A 21,444-nucleotide genomic window follows, 5' to 3' on the forward strand; every position below is an offset into this window, starting at 1 on the left:
CCAGTCCCCCGGTATAGCCCCGTGCGTCCCCGGTATAGCGCTGTGCCGTTCACCAGTCCCCCGGTATAGCCCCGTGCGTCCCCGGTATAGCGCCGTGCCGTTCACCAGTCCCCCGGTATAGCCCCGTGCGCCCCCGGTATAGGCTGTGCCGTTCACCAGTCCCCCGGTATAGCCCCGTGCGTCCCCGGTATAGGCTGTGCCGTTCACCAGTCCCCCGGTATAGCCCCGTGCGTCCCCGGTATAGGCTGTGCCGTTCACCAGTCCCCCGGTATAGCCCCGTGCGTCCCCGGTATAGGCTGTGCCGTTCACCAGTCCCCCGGTATAGCCCCGTGCGTCCCCGGTATAGCGCTGTGCCGTTCACCAGTCCCCCGGTATAGCCCCGTGCGTCCCCGGTATAGCGCCGTGCCGTTCACCAGTCCCCCGGTATAGCCCCGTGCGTCCCCGGTATAGGCTGTGCCGTTCACCAGTCCCCCGGTATAGCCCCGTGCGTCCCCGGTATAGGCTGTGCCGTTCACCAGTCCCCCGGTATAGCCCCGTGCGTCCCCGGTATAGCGCTGTGCCGTTCACCAGTCCCCCGGTATAGCCCCGTGCGTCCCCGGTATAGCGCCGTGCCGTTCACCAGTCCCCCGGTATAGCCCCGTGCGTCCCCGGTATAGCGCCGTGCCGTTCACCAGTCCCCCGGTATAGCCCCGTGCGTCCCCGGTATAGGCTGTGCCGTTCACCAGTCCCCCGGTATAGCCCCGTGCGTCCCCGGTATAGGCTGTGCCGTTCACCAGTCCCCCGGTATAGCCCCGTGCGTCCCCGGTATAGGCTGTGCCGTTCACCAGTCCCCCGGTATAGCCCCGTGCGTCCCCGGTATAGGCTGTGCCGTTCACCAGTCCCCCGGAGCCTCCCTCCCCCTCCATAGCGCCGTGTTAGGCGTCTCATAGCAACAAGCCCCAGCCTAGTGTGGACGGCAGCTGAGCCCCACCCTGCAGCCTACACGGGGCTTCCCGCAGGTATGAGCGGCGCCGTACCGGGAGGTCACCGGGTGCGTTGTGTCCTAGTCTGACATCCATCCCGCCATAGCTCATGTATTGTATGTAATGGGAGGCGGTGGCATTTTCCTATGGGGACAATGTACTTTCCGCCATTGCTCCTCTGTCTCTGGGAATCCGGACTAGTTTGTAGGTTTGCACTCTGCTATATGGGGATGGCTCTCTAGTCCATGCTTGGCATGGAAGGTGGCCACTGATGGGCACATGCAATGGTGTAACTAGCGGTCAGTGTGTGACCCATGGAATGAATGGGAGAGGTCTATGCTATTGTCGCCTTGCGTCTGTAGCGTGGATTTACCGTATGGAAAAGCTCGGTGGATACGGACATACGGTAAATGTATTCATAGGCCCCAATTACCCATCAATGTCCTTTGTTGTGGTACATTTTTTTGCAATGTGGAATAGGCAGAGGAAGAGTTAAACATACCCCACGTGTGTTCTGTGCTTCACAGTGGGGGTGAGGGCGATAGCTGCCGCTGTATACGACATGCCTTGGGCGTAGATATATGGGAACTCATCTGACATAATCGGCTGAAGAACTCAATAGCCCCCATTCACACGTCAGTGATTGTACCGATGCCCCACGGTTCATCACAGTTCGCTCAGAGCCCGTTTTTACCATAGAGTTTGATCAGTGATTTTCACATATGCAAAGTAAGGTTGTGTTCACACATCACTAAATACTGCGTAATGGCCAACATTTCTGGAAAATGAATGAAGATGTCTGGAGATAGCCTAACTTGACACTGGTGCCTTCCGCACCCCTCGGCACCTGCCCCTCAGATCCGTGTACTGCCGGATACCAGACACTGCCATTAAGTAGTTAAGGCTACTTTCACACTAGCGTTAACTGCAAACTGTCACAAAAACGTCTTTTTTCCGAAAAAACGGATGCGTCAAAAAAGTGGAAAACGTATGCAACGCATACAGCATTTCGACGGATCTGTCGCAAATCCGATAAACGGTTGCGTTGAAATGCTGGATGCGTTGCATACGTTGCATCCGTTTTTACCATCCGTTGCATCCATTTTTACGACGGATCCGTTGTTAAAATGGGAGGCACCCAAATTTGATTGGCTACTGGAAACTAAGGGAAATCTATATACTGACTGTATTTACAGCCCATCTTTGAGGGTTTTAGTTTAGTGGCAAGGATGGATGGTGTACTTGGGAGGATTGCGAGTTTGGTTACTGACGTTATATTTGAGACGAATCGCCTGGATATCATAGTGCGGGAGAAGGAGGCGGCAGCAGAAAGACGGAGGATGCAACGGAGAGTGCGACGATTCTGGATACATCCAGTCAATGAGCTGCGGATGACCAGGGGTGTCCAGTCCACTCTCTATATGGAGTTGCGGTGCAACCCACTGAAATTCTTCAATTATGTACGGATGAGGATGGAACATTTTGATTATTTGGTTGGAAAACTAGAGGATGTCATCCAAAGGCAGCACGGTGGCGCAGTGGTTAGCACAGCAGCCTTGCAGCGCTGGGGTCCTGGGTTCTAATCCCACCCAGGACAACATCTGCAAAGAGTTTGTATGTTCTCTCCGTGTTTGCGTGGGTTTCCTCCGGGCACTCCGGTTTCCTCCCACATTCCAAAGACATACTGATAGGGTTTCTAGATTGTGAGCCCCATCGGGGACAGCAATGATAATGTGTGCAACCTGTAAAGCGCTGTGGAATATGTTAGCGCTATATAAAAATAAAGATTATTATTATAAAGGCAGGACACAAGGATGAGGCTTGCCATCACACCGGCGGAGCGGCTCCTGGTGACACTGCGGTAAGCATCTTTTTTTTATGTCATTGGTCATATTGAATGTTATTACATGCTGCAGAGAAAACTGCGCTGACACATTGCGCAGCATTTTCTGCAGCATGTAATTTTTTGGGTTGTTTGAGGCCATTCCACTGGTTTTTTTTGGTGATGGTCTGTGCAGTTTTTTTTTACATTTTTTTTTCCTGCAGCTTCCTAGCTACGGGTGAGTCTCTGACTTCACTCCATTTCCAATTCAGGCTGGGGATTTCCACTATTGGCGGAATTGTGAAGGACACATGTCGGGCGATTTGGGACACTTTACAGCCGGAGTATATCCCACAACCAACAATGGAAATCTGGTTGAGAAGTTCCGAACAATTTGAGAGAATTTGCAATTTCCCAAATTGTGTTGGTGCCGTGGACGGCAAACACATAAGGATTGCTAAACCGGCAGGAACAGGCTCCGAGTACTACAACTATAAAAAATACTTCTCAATTGTACTCATGGCTATTGCAGACGCCAACTGCCGATTCCTTGCTGTGGACATAGGAGCGTATGGCCGGTCCAACGACTCCCAAGTTTTTAAAACCTCTCCAATGGGTCGCTGCCTGTATGAAGATACATACAATTTCCCGCCAGCAAGACCGCTCCCAGGAACAAGTGAACCAGCCATGCCATATGTGTGTGTAGGTGATGAAGCCTTTCAACTGTCGCCGCACCTACTGAAACCATACAGCAGCCGTGAATTACACCGTACCAAGCGGGTATTTAATTACCGTCTTACCAGAGCAAGAAGAGTAGTAGAGTGCTCTTTCGGTATATTGACGGCAAAGTGGAGAGTTCTGCTGACGGCAATAAAACTGGAAACCAAAACTGTAGACGTTGTTAAGGCATGTGTGTGCTCCATAATTTTGTCCTTTCAAAGGAGCCCGTACCTTGGATGACGAAGAATTGGAGACAACCTTGTGGGATTACCGCAGTGCCTCTGTTCGCTCCACCGGTTCTGTTACTAGGATGAGGGACCAGTTTGCAGATTATTTTTTGTCACCTGTTGGGCGGATTCCATGGCAAGACATCATTGTGTGACATGTTTTTCATGGCTTTTGTTGTTTATGTAAAAATTGTTTTTCTGGCAAAAAAAAAAAAAATTTCCCAAAGCGTGGTTTGCTTGGTAATAAAACCATTGTGTTATACCTTTCAAACGTCTGGTGTTTCTTTTCACTTAACCTTTAATATTTACCCTATTACCTTAATGAATCAACATACACACAGAGTAGATTTTAAATCAGAAAGATTTTTATTTTAAACCTTGTTTTTTTTTTATCATTTTCAAAAAAACATTTTGTTTTTCTTTTCAAAATAACTTTTTTTTTAACATTTATAAACTTTTTATTTTTGGACTACAAGTCCTGGTAGTGTCGGGTGGAGTAACTATGGGAGGAGGGCCTGGAATGTTGGACCACGTCGGTAGGTGGGATTGGGGAAACCCTACTTGTTTGGTCTGCAGTGGAAGGGTGGTGAAAAGCAGGAGGCTGACCAGAGGGGGGTTGTGTTGGGGTATTTGTATAACTAAATGGGGAAGGAAAGCTGGGCAAGGAAGACGAAAACACTGGGGAATACATTTGGGTTGTGGGCCTGGTTTGGTATTGGGACTGGCGTTGATATTAGGGGGCATGATGTTGAAATGGTGACTGGGATGTGTGGGGAGGTGTGGGGGTAGATTGGGGTTCGTGGAGGACCTTGAGTAGAGCATTATGGCAGCTATTCATTACCCGCATCTGCTGGTCAAAAGAAAGCTTCTCGAGCATGGATTGAAAAAAAAAGATTGGCCGGATATTGACTTACATCTAAATGCAGCCTGTCCAAGCGACTGCTGGTTTCATGGTTGGTTTCACTGATGCGTGATTGCACCATGTTGAAACCAGCAGTCACTTGTTCTCCCAAAATTTTAAAAGAACTTTGGAAGGATGCATTTAGATGTAAGAACTCAGGAGCATAGCTCCTTTCCTGACCCCTCTGTCGCTGCCGCCACGAACCACCAAACGGTGGTGTAGAGGTGGCAGGGTCAGAGGGGTGGGGTAAAGGGAACGCTATCTGTTGACCATCAGATGCGAGTAACGAAGGCTGCGCTCCAGTGCCTGAGGTGGATGAAGTGGAGGGGACAGAGGTGTGGGGCCTACCGACGTGGTCCCCGGTGGCGGACTCAGGAGGGATCGCTCCAGAGGGCGCAGAGGAAGATGCAGGCGCACAGTGGCTGGAGAAGGTGCTGTGAAAGAAAAAAAAAATTAATATATTGATATGAAAAAGTCCGGACTGAAACAAAAGTTTTGTGATTAGACAGGTTCTTACTAGGATGTTGAATACTTACACTCTACTCAGCATGGTTCGACTCAGGAAGGAGAGGGCAGGGACGTATCTGTAGGATTTCTTCTTCCTTCCTGCTGTGCCACTCAGGGGCCTGCATCTCCTCATTAAATTCCCTCTTAAAGCGATCCCTCAGTGACCGCCACCGATTCCTAACCTTGCCACCTGTGAAGACAGGAATGAAGAAAAAAAAAATGGTAAATGCAAGACATTACATTCAGCGCTAAACATCACTGAAAAGTGAATACTTACATAGTTTGCTCTGCTGCTGTGGAAGAAGGTCCTCCCACCTTGGAAAGATGTTATGGCATACTTCCTCCCAGAGCCGACGGGTGACACTGGTATCAGCATGCCTGCGGTCAGCCATGTTCCACAGCGGCTCCCACTCGCGAACCTCCTCGATTAGGGCTTTGATTTCAATATCAAAATCTTCGGCGGGAGCACACTGTGAAGCCTGTGAGAAAAAAAATAAAAATAAAAATTAGTAGACTGAAAAACAAAATTACCAATCGAAGCCCCACAAAAACCCAATCACTGATGGTCGACCGCGGCGTCGATTCCGCCGACTCTGGGAGCGCCTGGGAGAACCTTCACGCTGTGCTGGAAGTTCAGCAGCAGCAGTAGCAGGAGACTGAAATAAAGGATAAAAAAAATGAGCTTTAATGCATGTATATGTTTTCTGTGTTACGTTATATGAAATTCTGTTTTGTGTATGGTGCAGTGTAATGTGTGAAGCAAGTGTTTCGCCACTACTTACACTTGGTTCCTCCTCTACTTGGATGTCTCCACCCGTCTTGGTCCCTTCTGACAGCTCCTCATCGGATTCTGATTCCTGTTTAAACATAATAAATGCATGTAGTGAATAAAAATGATGGAGGAGGGCTGTCAGAAGAGGACATTGTGTTCCTGGTGTTAAGGCTGTGGTCATGGTGGCTACGGCCGGTGGCTGTGGTCCTGGTGGCTACGGCCGGTGGCTGTGGTCCTGGTGGCTACGGCCGGTGGCTGTGGTCCTGGTGGCTACGGCCGGTGGCTGTGGTCCTGGTGGGTCTGTAAGTTAAAAGACACTTGCAATCTGCTCTACACATTGAAGTAGCAGATTTGGGGTCTTCAAAACTTACTTTGAAAAATTTGAGGATGTGGTCCTGGTGGCTACGGCCGGTGGCTGTGGTCCCTAGTGTATCTGAAATTTAATAAGTATAATGGATTTATAGTTAGACCACCGCAGAACTAGGTAATGTTTAACAATAAACACCCTGTTTTAAAATGTGAGAAATAGCTGAAAACCAAAACCCAAAAACAGGTGCACGTTATAACATTCATTTCCATGTCCCAAAAAAAAAAAAAAAAAAATTTAAAATGAGACACCATGGAAAAATATTTTTACAACATTTTTTTTTGTAAAAAAATAACCTCCCCCAAAAAACCTTCCAAGGATAACCTTTAGTAAAAAATGAGCCCTCAACCAACTCTGTATTGCATGTGTAACCATTGGTACATACACTAGTTTTAAATTTACCTTTATGAAATTATACTATGGACAATTTTTTAAACATTTTATTTTTATTTATTTTTTTCGTTTTTTTTTTTTTTAAATCACAATGGAGCAGAAATGCTCTTTATTTTAAATACAAGTACATCAACTGGGAATGGTTTCAACAGTAAAAAAATTAACACTTTAAAAAAAAAAAAAAAACACTCACACATTATAATCACAAGCTGCAGACCACTAGACTTTGCAATAATACATTAGATTAAAAAAAAAAAATTCACACAGGCTGCACAAACCACTATACTTAGTAAATACCTCAAAAAAGTACATTAACCAATATGGCATTGACAAATGCACATGCAACCAACAAGACGCGCCCAAACATACCTGCAAGCAGAATCATGACGCAAGCATAACACATGAACAGGCATAATATTGACAAAGGCATAATAAGGTGCAGGCACGTGAACACATACATACAAAAGCACACAGCAGTACAAAAATACACACACACACACACACACGGCCATCAGTCCTCCGGCTGGAGCTTGATGTCTTCACAGTGGCAGGCCTCAGGGTGGCTCTGGACTCTAGCAGGGCACTGGCTGTTGCAGGACGACGGCAGGCCTCCGGTTGTATTCAGGTTTTAAGCTCTGCTGTAGTCAGTACGGCATAAACAAATGCACACACACACACAAATGCGCACACACACACACAAATGGCAATACTCACACTGTTGGAGTGTGTCTGGAAGGTCCTTGCTGCCAGGCTGGGGTCTTGATGTCAGGCTGGGGTCTTGATATCAGGCTGGGGTCTTGATGGCAGTCTTGCTGGCTTCTTCTTGCTCTGTCTTCTTTTTGGCATATGTGGGGTTGAAGGCCCAGGCCAGGTTTATATAGATTTGGGGATGTCTGGCCAATTAGCTAAAAAATCCTGGTTCTGAGCATGCTCAGTAGAAAAAACGTATTGCAGCGCTGCATTGCGTCGTACGACGTGTCTCGACGCATCCGTCGCTCATAGACTTTCATTGTAGCCAAAGACGCATGCTGCTGCTGCTGGATGCGTCGCGACACTTTTTTTGTCGGAGCCAAAAAACGTTACAATCTACGTTTTTCCAGACGACGTGTCGCCTAATTTCGACGCATCCATCGTAAGACGTATACCGACGTATGCCAATCCGTCGCAATACGTCGCCAATACAAGTCTATGGGGAAAAAAACGCATCCTGCAAGCACTTTTGCTGGATGCGTTTTTTCGGCAAAACGACGCATTTGAACGTATTGCAGTTAACGCTAGTGTGAAAGTAGCCTAAAGCTGCACACTTTTCAGAAATGTGACAATTCTGGTGTAAGTGTCTAAAAAGTTACAACACGTTTGTAGCTATTATCTGAGGGAACACTAGAACAAAGACTTCGATTACTTCCAGTCTAACTATATGAATGTACAGCTGACTTAAAAGATATTAAAAAAAAAATCAAAACCTTTTTTTTAAGTTATGAACGATAATGCCATGCAGTGATTGTAAGTATAGTTACACAGAAGAGGCGGAAAACCTTGATATATTGTGAATTTTTCTGTGTTGTACATAGATCTGTACGATGGTAAAAGATGCAGGAAATCTCCGATCTCTATGGACAAAGCCAAAGGACGGCGCAAGCAAGCATGAGAACCTGGACAGCAAGAAACTGTACCAGCTTTACAATGACGTCCTGCAGCCTCTCTCTCTGTTCTCCGACCCCACAGAGCAGAGGGCAGCTGAGCCGAAAGGTCAGTCCTGGGACATTTCACTACTGTTCATATAATACACATATTTCCCACCGTTCCTTCACAATCTTCTCAATTTTTTTAATTTGCGTAAACATCAGACATATTGCTGAGTCTCATTCACAGGCAGCAATCAATTTTGGGTTCATGAAATGTTATTATAGTGTTACATTTCACTTAATACAATGATATAATTTATGTGATTATTGAAGGTAACTTGCTTTTTGCTTATATAACATACCAATATTTATACAGTGGGGAAAATGAGTATTTGATACACTGCCGATTTTGCAAGTTTTCCCACCTACAAAGAATGGAGAGGTCTGTAATTTGTATCATAGGTATACTTCACCTGTGAGAGATAGAATCTAACAATAGAAAAACAGAAAGTCACATTGTAGGATTTTTACATAATTAATTTTCAATTTATTGCATGAAATAAGTATTTGATACAATAAAAAAAAACCGAACTTAATATTTAGTACAGAAACCATTGTTTGCAATTACAGAGGTCAGACATTTCCTGTAGTTCTTGATCAAGTTTGCACACACTGCAGCAGGGATTTTGGTCCACTCCTCCGTACAGATCTTCTCCAGATCTTGCAGGTTTCGGGGCTGTTGATGGACAACATTGAGTTTCAGCTCCCTCCAAAGATTTTCTATTGGGTTCAGGTCTGGAGACTGGATAGCCTACTCCAGGACCTTGAAATGCTTCTTACGTAGCCACTCCTTTGTTGCCCTGGCTGTGTGTTTCAGATCATTGTCTTGCTGAAAGACCCAGCCACAACCCATCCTCAATGCTCTTAATGAGGGAAGGAGGTTGTTGGCCAAAATCTGGCTATACATGACCCCATCCATCCTCCCTTCAATACGGTGCAGTTGTCCTGTCCCCTTTACAGAAAAGCACCAACAAAGTATGATGTTTCCCCCACCATGTTTCACAGTTGGGACGATGTTCTTGTGGTTGTACTCAACCTTCTTCTTCATCCAAACATGGCAAGTGGAGTTGATACCAAAAAGTTCTATTTTGGTCTCATCTAACCACATGACCTTCTCCCATGCCTCTTCTGGATCTTCCAGATGGTCATTGTTGAACTTCAAACGGGCCTGAACATGTGCTGGGGTGAGCAGGGGAACCTTGCGTGCCTTGCAGGATTTTAATCCATGATGGCGTAGTGTGTTACTAACGGTAATGTTAGTAACTGTGGTCCCAGCTCTTTTCAGGTCATTGACCAGATCATCCAGTGTAGTTCTAGGCTGATTCCTGACCTTTCTCAGAATTATCCTTATCCCACACGTTGAGATCTACTATGGAGCCCCAGACTGAGGAATATTGACAGTCATCTCATGTTTCTTCCATTTTCTAATAATTGTGCCAACAGTTGTTGCTTTCTCATCAAGTTGCTTGCCTATTGGCCTGTAGCCCATCCCAGCCTTGTGCAGGTCTACAATTTTGTCTCTGGTGTCCTTAGACACTCTTTGGTTTTGTATAAAATAAGACAGGATTATAGGGAGAAAAATGGGAAGCACAGACTTCTGAGTGTAGTAGTTTGTTTCCAAAAGTGTATACTCAGTGTGAATCCACTCACCTTTTTGGTGTCTTGAGATACTGCTTAAAGATCCAATCCATGGATCACTCCATTCCTCTTTCCATTCAGTTTGCTGCAGAGATCTGGGAACTGATTAAGTGCGGCTGCTAGACAGCCTGAATACATGTGAGGAATGCCTGTTTGTTAGGGAATCCCCACATGTGTTCAGGCTGTCTAGCAGCCGCACTTCATGCAGCTGCGGCAACACAAACTAAATAGAAAAATGCCATAGATAAGACAGGTGATGTGAAGCATTACCATTATGTGAGTGATAAACAGTTATGTTCATAAATATTGGAACAGTTCATAGATAAGGAGTGTGAATGTTTTATTGTCCTCTGATTGGGGTCTGGTTCTATGTTATGATGACCCCACGCGGTCTGAGGAGCAAATTCCTTAGTTGATGTAAAAAAGCATAAATCCATGCGACACATTCATTCCTGCACTAAGAGTGTCAAAGGTCATCATCAGCTTATATTCCCAGACTCTTCTGTCACTCTGAGATTTGAAGTTACCTTTTAATACAAGTATTTTCATGTCCATAATGCTATGATCAAGGAGACAAAAATGTTTGACCACAGGTAGATCCATTCTTTTTTCTCTTATTGTGTGGTGATGAGAGTTCATCCTTGTACTCAGTTTTTGCCCTCTCTCCCCAACATACAGACCCCCAGTTGGACATTTAGTACAAATAATTAAGTACACCACATTAGAAGTGACGCAGCTGAAAGTACCTGGGATCTTGTAGTCCTTATGTGAATTGGGGATCTTTATAAATGGACAGGTTTTACATTTTTTCTGGTTGCAAGGAAAGGTTTCTGCAGCTGTTGGAGAGGACAATGAGCTTTTGACAATGATGCTTGCTAGATTTGGGGGCTGCCTAAAACACAATAGTGGAGGGTCTGGAAAAATGGATTGTAAGCGGGCATCTTATTGTAGTAAAGGTTGTAATTTCCATGCAGCTGCCCTCAGCACCTCTAGATTTGGATTGTAGGTGACTACTAGAGGCATCCGATTGTTTAGTTCTTTAGCTTTCTAATGTAGCAGGTGATTCCTTGATATTCTGGTGGCTCTTGTGATTTGGTTTTGAATTATTGTATGGTAGCCCTGATTCAAAAAGGTCTATCTGAGGCGACCAAGATGTTCATCCCTATCCATGGGGTTGGAACATATACGATTTGTTTTGGATGGAAACTGTCCCATCTAAGGTATATTGGGCGGTCAATTAGCTTCTGATACAGGGATGTTTCTATATCATTGTTCTGCAGTTTAATGATGGTGTCCAAAAAGTTAATTTCAGTGCAGGAGTAGTTGAGTGTTAAGTTGATGGTAGGATGAAATTGATTAAACTGTTCATGGAACGTCATTAGCTGTGGCTCAGACTCCGTCCAGATGATTAAAATATCATCAATGTAGCGATTTGCATGCTGTGGGGCCATTTTACTTCCCATTGCTGTGCCATTCCCCCGTAGATAGTTCTTGTTGTCAGATTCAAAGTGATTATGGGTGAGGATGAATTTTACAAGTTTCACCAAAGAATCCGCATCAGTCCGTGTGTTTTCCAGGAAGAATTTGCAGACATGTAATCCATCCTGGTGTGGGATTTTGGAGTACAAAGATTCCACATCCACGGTGGCCAGGATGGTTCCTTCTGGTAGAGGACCTATTGTTGATAGTTTATTCAATAGGTCAGTTGTGTCCTGAATGAAGCTGGGTGTATCCTTTACCAGGGGTTTAAGAATACCCTCTACCCATCCAGATACCTTCTCAGTAAGGGTGCCCAAACATGAAATAATTGGTTTTCCGGGATTTCCAGACTTGTGGATTTTGGGAAGCATGTAGAATGTCCCTTTTCTTGGACTTTCTGGTATCAGGTCATCGGCTCTTGTGGATTTGTCAGGCAGACAAGATACCAACTTGTTTAGTTCCTTGTAATAGTCCTGTGTAGGATCCGACTCCAATTTTTTGTAGTAGCGTGTGTCCATAAGTTGTCTGTTGCTTCCTTCATATAGTCTGATGTGTTCATCATGACTATTGCACCACCCTTGTCAGCAGGATTGATGATGATTTCTTTGTTGGTTTTCAGAGACTGCATGGCCTTTCTCTCCTGGGCACTGATGTTGGATGCTTGTCTCCTGTTAGTATCTATGATGGTGGATTTTATCAAATGTCTGAAGGAGTCTATATATTTATATAAATGAGAAATGAGGGTTGCGTCCAGGTGGAGGTGTCCAGTCTGACCTCTTCTTTGTTGTTAGGATCCCTTTTCCTTCAGTCCGAGTGTTTTCTGAATCTTCTGTATCATTGAAATATTCCTTCAGGCGCAGTCTCCTGAAAAATTTTTCCATATCACTGCATAGTTCAGTTTTATCCAGGGCCTTAGTAGGACAAAATGAGAGTCCTCTGGAAAGCAGGGCCAGCTCCACTTTGTTGGGTTTATAATCTGAGAGATTAATGACACAGATGCTTTTGTGTCTGGAATGGAGTGGTTGTCCAAATTGTCAAGTTTTGGCTTTGTTTTGTATCTATTTGTATAGAGTCCTGAATTGAGGCGCAATCTGTGTAGTTTCTTTTCCTTGTTATGAATCAGAAAGGGTCCGTAGTTTGTTGTAGTATTGTTGTGATTTTTGCTCTGTGTCTTCTGTAAGTGTTTTCCTCAGAGTTTCAAATTGACCTTGGACTTTACTCTGTATGCTGTGATGTTGTGCATAACTATGTGATCCTTCAGAATTTCTATTAGTCTTTGCCTGATGAAGAGACCGGAGTAGTCTCGAAAGCTTGCAATTTGTTACCATCTTTTCAGTTAGCCATTAAAAGGTATCAACCACTGAGGACTCTCAATTCTAAATATTTTTCTATCCACTGGCTAACACGGTACCAAGATATATATCTTTCCTGTATTTGTCCCAGTGTGTATTTCCTTTGTGTGAATTAGAGCAACACAAAAAAAAGAGCAAAAAAAAAAAGGCAAATTGGACATAATTTCACACTACACTCCAAAAATGGGCCGGACAAAATTGTTGGCACCCTCAACTTAATATTTGGTTGCTTAACCTTTGGAATAAAGAGCTGCAATCAATCGCTTCCTATAAGCATCAACAAGCTTCTTACACCTTCAACTGGAATTTTGGACCACTCTTCTTTTGCAAACTGCTCTAGGTCTTTCATATTTGATGGGTGCCTTCTCCCATCAGCAATTTTAAGATCTCGCCACAGGTGAAAATGGGATTTCGATCCGGATTAATTGCTGGCCACTTCAGAGCTCTCTAGCACTTTATTTCTATCCATTTCTGGGTTCTTCCTGAACTATGTTTGGGGTCATTGTCCTGCTGGAAGAGCTATGACCTAGGACACAAACCCAGCTTCTTGACACTGGGCACTACATTCTGACCCAAAGTCCTTTGGTAATCTTCAGATTTCATGATGACACAGTCAAGGCATCCAGTTCCAGAGGCAGTAAAACAACCCCATAACCTCTTTGAACCTCCACCATATTTGACTGTAGGTACTGTGTTCTTTTATTTGTAGGCCTCATTCCATTTTCGGTAAACAGTAGAATGATGTGCTTTACCAAAAAGCTCTATCTTGGTCTCATCTGTCCACAAGACTCTTTACCATAAGGATTTTGGCTTACATACATTTTGGCAAACTGCAAACTAGCTTTCTTATGTCTCTGTGTCAGCAGTGGGGTCCTCCTGGGTCTCCTGCCATAGCATTTAATTTGAATGTCGATGGATAGTTCGTGTTTACACTGATAGACCTTGAGCCTGCAGGTCAGCTTGAATTTCTTTGGAGCTTGGTTGGGGCATCTTATCCACCATCCGGACTACCCTGCATTGCAACCTTTCATCAGTTTTTCTCTACTGGGAAGAGATTAGCTACAGTGTCATGGGTTGTAAACTTCTTGATTATGTTGTGCACCGTGGAATAACGAACATGAAGATCTATGGAGAAGGACTTGTAACCATGAAATTGTTGATATTTTTCAACAATTTTGGTTCCCAAGTCCTCAGACAGTTCTCTTTCTGTTCTTTTTTTTTATCTCTTTCTCTTCTCCATACTGCGTGGCATATACAGACACAGAGTGCAAAGATAGCGTTAACTTCTCCCATTTTTATCTGGTTTCAGATGTGATTTTCATATTGCCCACACCTGTTACTTGTCACAGGTGAGTTTGAACGAGCATCGCATACTTGAAACAAAGTTGTTTACCCACAATTTTGGAAAGGTGCCAACAATTTTGTCCTGCCCATTTTTGGGGTTTTGTGTGAAATGATGTCCAATTTGATTTTTTTTCCTGTTTTTTTTTGTGTTTTTCCAATACACACAAAGGAAATAAATGTGTATAATAAAACATGTGTAATTACAGTAATTTTCTGGGAGAAATTCTTAATTTTCTGAAACAATGGGTGCTAACACTTTCTTCAATGACCATATGTGTATACAGTGCTTAGCATAAATCAGTACAACTCAATAAATTTGTCAGAATATTTGTAGTTTCCTTTCAGAATCAACATTTTCTGTGGGATAAAATGCTACAAAATACTCCCACAAATGTATTTTACTCAGTTATATAGCGCCATTAATTCCGCAGCGCTTTACAGACATTATCATCACTGTCCCCATTGGGGCTCACAATCTAAATTCCCTATCAGTATGAGAATGTGGGAAAAACCTGAAGAACCTGGAGGAAACAAAAGCAAACACAGGGAGAACATACAAACTCCTTGCAGATGTTGTCCTTGGGGAGAATTGAACACAGGACTATAACACTGGAAGGCTCCAATGCTAACCACTGAGCCAGCGTGCTGCCCTTGATGTGGGCCATTGATTGCAAACAGGTTGTTATTTTGCACACCCAAAAAAAGAACCACTAAGCTGAGCGCTCTCACTGTGACTCACAGAAGAGGGGGTCCCAAGGGCCAAGGCGCCTTGTGGTGAAATCACCCAGTCTGTATCACTGTATTCAGGGTATGTGCACACGTCAGGATTTCTTGCAGAAATTTTCCTGACAAAAACTGGACATTTCTTCCAGAAATCCGCATGCGTTTTTAACGCGATTTTACTGCGTTTTTCACACGTTTTTGATGCGTTTTTGACACCTTTTTGGTGCGTTTTTTCCCAAATGCATAGAATTGCGGGAAAAACGCAGAAAATCCGCAAAAATAATGAACATGCTCATTTTTTTACCGCAATGCGTTTTTTTTCGCGGAAAAAAACGCATCCATGTGCACAAAACATGCAGAATGCATTCTAAATGATAGAATGCATAATGTATGTGTTTTTAATGAGTTTTTATAGCGTTTTTAGTGCGAAAAAACGCGAAAAAACCTGAACGTGTGCACATGGCCTTACTGTAAGAATGCTGTACGGACCCAGCACCTTCACTGCGTTCACTGTGGCTGCTATATACAGAGACTGTGCATACCGTGAAGACAGCTCTTATTAAAATCAGAAGATTTGTACTCAAGATGTGGAGTACAGACTGTGCAATTGGTAAAGCACATTTTGTCTGCATGAAAGCAGCAAAAAAAATAGTCAACAGTGATGAGCGAACGTGCTCGGATAAGTTGTTATCTGAGCATGCTCGGGTGCTAACCGAGTGTCTTAGGCGTTCTCGAATAATATGTTAGAGTCCCCACGGCTGCATTTCTCGCTGCTTTTCGACAGTCACAACAAATGCATGGCTTGCCTGTTTGTCAGTGCCTTGATAACGCCTTATCAATGCACTTTGCTCATCAAAATATATCCAAAATTCTAGTTTAAAAAAAGTGAAATAAAAAGTACAGTAGTTACCCTTTACAGTAAGCAAACTAACAATTGCAGAATGATTTAGAGGGGCAAGGACCCTGCCCTTGCGGGCTTACATTCTACAGGATGGTGGGAAAGGAGACAATAGGTTGAGGGTTGCAGGAGTTCTGGTTTTGGTGAGGGGGTAGCTCCGGTAGTGGTGAGGAGGCAGCGAGGTCAGTGCAGGCTGTAAGCTTTCTTGACGAGGTAGGTTTTCAGGTTCCGTCTGAAGGATCCGAATGTGGTTGATAGTCGGACATGTTGGGGAAAAGCATTCCAGAGGATGGGGGATATTCGGGAGAAGTCTTGGAGGCGGTTGGGTGAGGAGCGAATAAGTGTGGAGGAGAGAAGGAGGTCTTGGGAGGACCGGAGATTATGTGAGGGAAGATATCGGGAGATTAGTTAAGAGATATATGGAGGAGACAGGTTATGGATGGCTTTGTAGGTCAGTATTAGTCATTTGAACTGGATACGCTGAGGGAATGGAAACCAGTGAAGATAGTTGTAGAGGGGGAAGCGGAAGAGTAGCGAGGAGAGAGATGAATTAGTCGGGCAGCAGAGTTAAGGATGACTGGAGAGGTGCAAGGGTGTTAGCAGGAAGGCCACAGAAAAGGATGTTGCAGTAGTCGAGGAGGGAAATGATGAGGGCATGCCACAAGCATTTTAGTAGATTGAGGGTTGAGGAAAGGACGGATTCTGGAGATATTTTTGAGCCGGAGGCAACAAAAGGTGGAAAGAGCTTGGATGTGCGGTTTGAAGGACAGGGCAGAGTCAAGAGTTACTCCGAGGCAGCGGACTTCCGGTATGGGGGAAAGCGTGATGTTGTTAATTGCGATAGATCGGTCAGGTAAGGAAGATCTATGAGATGGAGGAAAGCTGATGAGTTTAGATTTGTTCACATTGAGTTTGAGGAAGTGAGAGGAAAAGAAGGAGGATATGGCTGATTGACACTCCGGGATTCTGGACAGCAGAGAGGGGACTTCTGGGCCAGAGAGGTAGATCTGAGTGTCATCAGCATAAAGGTGGTACTGGAATCCATGGGACTTTGAGTTGTCCCAGGCCAAGTGTATGGATTTAGAAGAGTAAGGGTCCTAGAACAGAGCCTTGGGGGACTCCAACAGAGAGAGGGTGGGATCAGAGGCGTAGCTAGAGCTTTTGCCGCCCGGGGCTGCTCCTGAGTTTGGCGCCTCCCCCCCCCCCCCCCACTCAATACACACAAAGTTTACCAAAAATAGTTTTCCTGTTTTGTAGAACTTAAACTGGGCCCAATGGTGTCACCCCCACATGCCAAACCTGTGACTTTTAATTAATTAATATCAGAGAGAACAAATGACCGCCATACACAACAGAATCCACTATACCAAGACCAATAATATCACATACAGGAAGAAACACCACCACACCATGACCAGACCACATAGTGACCGAATAATACTATATACAAGGGACAAATACCGCCTCACCATGACCAGATCACATATTACCACCACTTGGTGACCAAATAGCACATAAAAGGGACAAATACCACAACACCATTTCCAGACCACATATTACCACCACATAGTGACTGAATACTACAATACTGATCAGTAATAAAAAAAAACACAATACTATCACCATAAGTGCCAGTGTTCACAGGAGATCTGTACTTAGTATGCAGTGTCTGTGTAGAGGTAATACAGAGATCACTGGTGGTATTATACACAGGAGCTCTGTATATAATGTATAGGTAATACAGTGATCACTGGTGACATTGTACACAGGACCGCTGTATATAGTATATAGTGTATAGTGTCAGTGTATAGGTAACACTGACTCACCAGTGACGTCTCTAGATGAAGTCCTTCATTCATCTGTCATCCAGCACAGACCGCCATCATTTCTCCCAACTATCACAGAAAGTGTGATCAAAGAGTAACCCAATGATCTCACAATGGTACTATATAAAATATATATTTTATTGAACATTTGTTAATAACATTAAAAACATATGAATCACTACATGAAAAGGTACAAATCCTCAACAATAAGAGGGACTATATAGCCTGAGTGACACCACTAAACCAGGCCCAACATACAATTTAAACAAAATATCACATCATGCTGCAAAATACAAGGTAATAGGGTTTAGCCTGTATGGTCTATCCTAGCATGGAATCTTCTAGGAATCTCAATGTAGTAACCAATGCATACTAGAATATCCCCAGTTGGGAAATATGAAGACCCATATCATGGTTATAACCCCCCATCTTATATTAAAAGATCTGACAGCTTGTATAGACCGGTATATTACCTCTAAAGTAGACCTGGTGTGTGCTCCTCGGCGTCCCTCTGCCCCGACGCGCGTTTCGCAGTAGCTTCTTCTGGAGGCGTCTTCTGGAGAAGCTACTGCGAAACGCGCGTCGGGGCAGAGGGACGCCGAGGAGCACACACCAGGTCTACTTTAGAGGTAATATACCGGTCTATACAAGCTGTCAGATCTTTTAATATAAGATGGGGGGTTATAACCATGATATGGGTCTTCATATTTCCCAACTGGGGATATTCTAGTATGCATTGGTTACTACATTGAGATTCCTAGAGGATTCCATGCTAGGATAGACCATACAGGCTAAACCCTATTACCTTTTATTTTGCAGCATGATGTGATATTTTGTTTAAATTGTATGTTGGGCCTGGTTTAGTGGTGTCACTCAGGCTATATAGTCCCTCTTATTGTTGAGGATTTGTACCTTTTTCATGTAGTGATTCATATGTTTTTAATGTTATTAACAAATGTTCAATAAAATATATATTTTATATAGTACCATTGTGAGATCATTGGGTTACTCTTTGATCACACTTTCTGTGATAGTTGTCTTGTTTATGGTACCAGTTGCCCCCTATTTGTGGGAAAGCAACATTTGGTTTATTGTAGAGCAAATAGTTGTGAAAACATCATTTCTCCCAGCCAGCACTCGCTTCTGCAGGAAATAACACAGTTATCTCAAGCTCCGCTTGCAGAACACATTACTTAATTTTTAACAACGTCTACATTACACCACATGAAAAAAAAAGGTGATATAGTGTCACTCTGCACAGTAACAGGACCGCCCCCCCCATTTAACACAGTATACTCAAAAAATAAATTAAATACATCACTGCAGTAATAACATCCCTTAATTAGCCCCTATGGTAATACTATTCCCCACCCTGGCCCCGTTTATCTCATTCCTGGCTCCTGCCATATGTTCTCCCATCCTGCCCTCATGAGTATCCATTCTACACCATATGATCTCCCCATCCTGCCCCATCTGTCTCCATCGTATCCATCCTGCCCCATGATCCAATCCTGCCCCATGTTTTTCATTCTGCCCCGTGTCTCCAATCATGCCCCGTATCTACATTCTGCCCATGCCTCAAGTCCTGCCCCCAGTGTGTCCAGCAATCTGCCCCAGTGTGTCCAGCAATCTGCCCCAGTGTGTCCAGCATATTACCCCCAGGTTGTCCAGCAATCTGCCCCAGTGTGTCCAGCATATTACCCCCAGTGTGTCCAGCAATCTGCCCCAGTATGCCCAGCAATCTGCCCCAGTGTGTCCTGCATTGCCCCAGTGCGTCCAGCATTGCCCCCAGTGTGTCCAGCGATCTGCCCCAGTGTCCAGCATTGCCCCAGTCTGTCCAGAAATCTACCCCAGTCTGTCCAGAAATCTGCCCCAGTCTGTCCAGAAATCTGCCCCAGTCTGTCCAGAAATCTGCCCCAGTCTGTCCAGAAATCTGCCCCAGTCTGTCCAGAAATCTGCCCCAGTCTGTCCAGAAATCTGCCCCAGGGTCTCCAGCATTGCCCCCAGACAGACAGTCAGACAAAGAAAAAAAAAAAGTAAAATCCTCACCTCTCCCGTTCCCAGTGCAGGTCCGGTGCACTCAACGTCTCTCCTGCTCTGCAATGCTCAGGACAGAGGCTGAGCGCGCAGTGATGACGTCATCGCACCCTCTGCCCTGAGACGTCGCAGAGTCAGAGAGCGCTGAAGACGCTGCAGCTACCGCGCAGCCGCAGGAACCAGGAGAGGTGAGTATTAGCACTGGCACGGGGGGGGGGGGGGGGGGGGGGGGGCGCCCGAAGATTTAAAGGGCACACATCTTTTTTTTTTTTTTTTTCCTCCTCCTGCAGCGCCGGCCGTGACCCGCCCCCCGCAGTGTGCCACCCGGGGCGGCCCGCCCCCCCCCGCACCCACCTTCCTACGCCACTGGGTGGGATGAGGAGGTAGTGTGGGAGTGGGAGACGCTGAATGTGCGGTTGGAAAGGTATGAGGAGATCCAGGATAGGGCGAGGTCTTTGATGCCAAAGGAGGAGAGGATCTGTACTAGGAGGCAGTGATCAACTATGTCGAAAGCAGAGGACAGGTCTAGGATTAGGGGTATAGAGTATTGTCCGTTAGTTTTGGCTGTAAGTAGGTCGTTAGTGATTTTGGTCAGGGCTGTCTCAGTTCAGTGATGGGGCGGAAACCAGATTGTAGATTGTCAAAAAGCAAGTTAGATGAGAGATGGGAGGAAAGTTCAGCGTGGACGTGCTGCTCCAGGAGTTTGGAAGTGAATGGGAGCAGCGATATTGGGTGATAGCTGGACATAGCGGTTGGGTAGAGGGTTGGCTTTTTAAGGAAAGGCGTGATTGAGGCATTTTTTAAAGCAGAAGGGAAGGTACCAGAAGTTAGTGATAGGTTGAAGAGGTGGGTTAGGCATGGGATAAGAGTGGAGGTGAGGTTGGAGAGGAGGTAGGATGGGATGGGGTCGAGTGCACAATTGGTGAGGTGTGATTTGGAGAGGAGACAATTAAACTCCCCTTCAGTGATGTTGGAGAGAGAGGTTATGGGGGAAGGGCATTGGTCTGGTATACAAAGGGGTTGTGGTGGTTGAACAATGAAGACTTGCCTTGTTTGGTCGATCTTATTTTTAAAGTGTGTGGCAAAGTCCTCAGCAGAGATGAGGGAGGTTGGAGGGGACAGTGGGGGGCGGAGGAGGGAGTTAAAAGTTTTGAATAACTATTTGGGGTTGTAGGATAGGGAAGATACGAGGGTTGTGAAGTAGACCTGTTTAGCAGAGGTGAGAGCAGATTTGAAAGCGAGTGTTGCCTGTTTGAATGCAGTGAAGTAGTCTTGCTAATGTGTTTCTTCCAACTTTTTATTGGGTGCTACATTTTATATTTCCAAAATCAATGTACATATGTTTGGATATATAGTATCTGTTCTATAGGCCAACATGTATGTTGTACTTAGTTTGTATAATTAGTTATATGAAATACATTTATTAAGTTATTCCTATTACAGATAATATTCAGGAGAAGAAACATTTAGCAGAAAAGAAGATTAACCTAAACGAGAAAGTTGAGCAAAATGTTTTTAGTGGTAAGTCTCTATATACAGTAGATGCCAATGATGAGCCTAACCAATCTAAGAGTATGTGTACACAATGTTATTTTTAGGCAGACTCCAACTGGAACCTACCTGAAAAACAACACCAAAAAGAGTTAACTTATGCACAGTAATGTCAAAACGACTTGCTGTTCATATGTTCCGTCACTTTTCACTTACTTTAACTGTTTTATTCAGGTGGCTTCCACTTGAAAGTTTCTATTATATGTAAAAAAAAATTACCGTATATACTCGAGTATAAGC

At 44.6% G+C, this 21,444-nt stretch overlaps 1 protein-coding gene across 2 annotated transcripts in view; it reads left to right on the top strand.

Moving 5' to 3' along the window:
- The first annotated feature begins 752 nt into the window (after nt 1-752).
- The window catches only part of CCDC87 (coiled-coil domain containing 87), a 145,953-nt gene continuing 125,261 nt past the window's right edge, over nt 753-21,444 (top strand). Inside the window, exons 1-3 of one of the 2 annotated variants that reach the window (XM_069764311.1) lie at nt 753-998; nt 8,243-8,420; nt 21,097-21,174. In XM_069764311.1, the coding sequence (XP_069620412.1) occupies nt 8,252-8,420; nt 21,097-21,174 (247 nt within the window). In that variant the 5' untranslated portion in view covers nt 753-998; nt 8,243-8,251. Of the gene's footprint in view, nt 999-7,183; nt 7,286-8,242; nt 8,421-21,096; nt 21,175-21,444 lie in introns of those variants that run through there. The other variant, XM_069764310.1, reaches the window with a different exon arrangement.

The sequence above is a fragment of the Ranitomeya imitator genome, chromosome 4 (genome assembly GCF_032444005.1).
Source record: "Ranitomeya imitator isolate aRanImi1 chromosome 4, aRanImi1.pri, whole genome shotgun sequence".
NCBI classification, from domain to species: domain Eukaryota; kingdom Metazoa; phylum Chordata; class Amphibia; order Anura; family Dendrobatidae; genus Ranitomeya; species Ranitomeya imitator.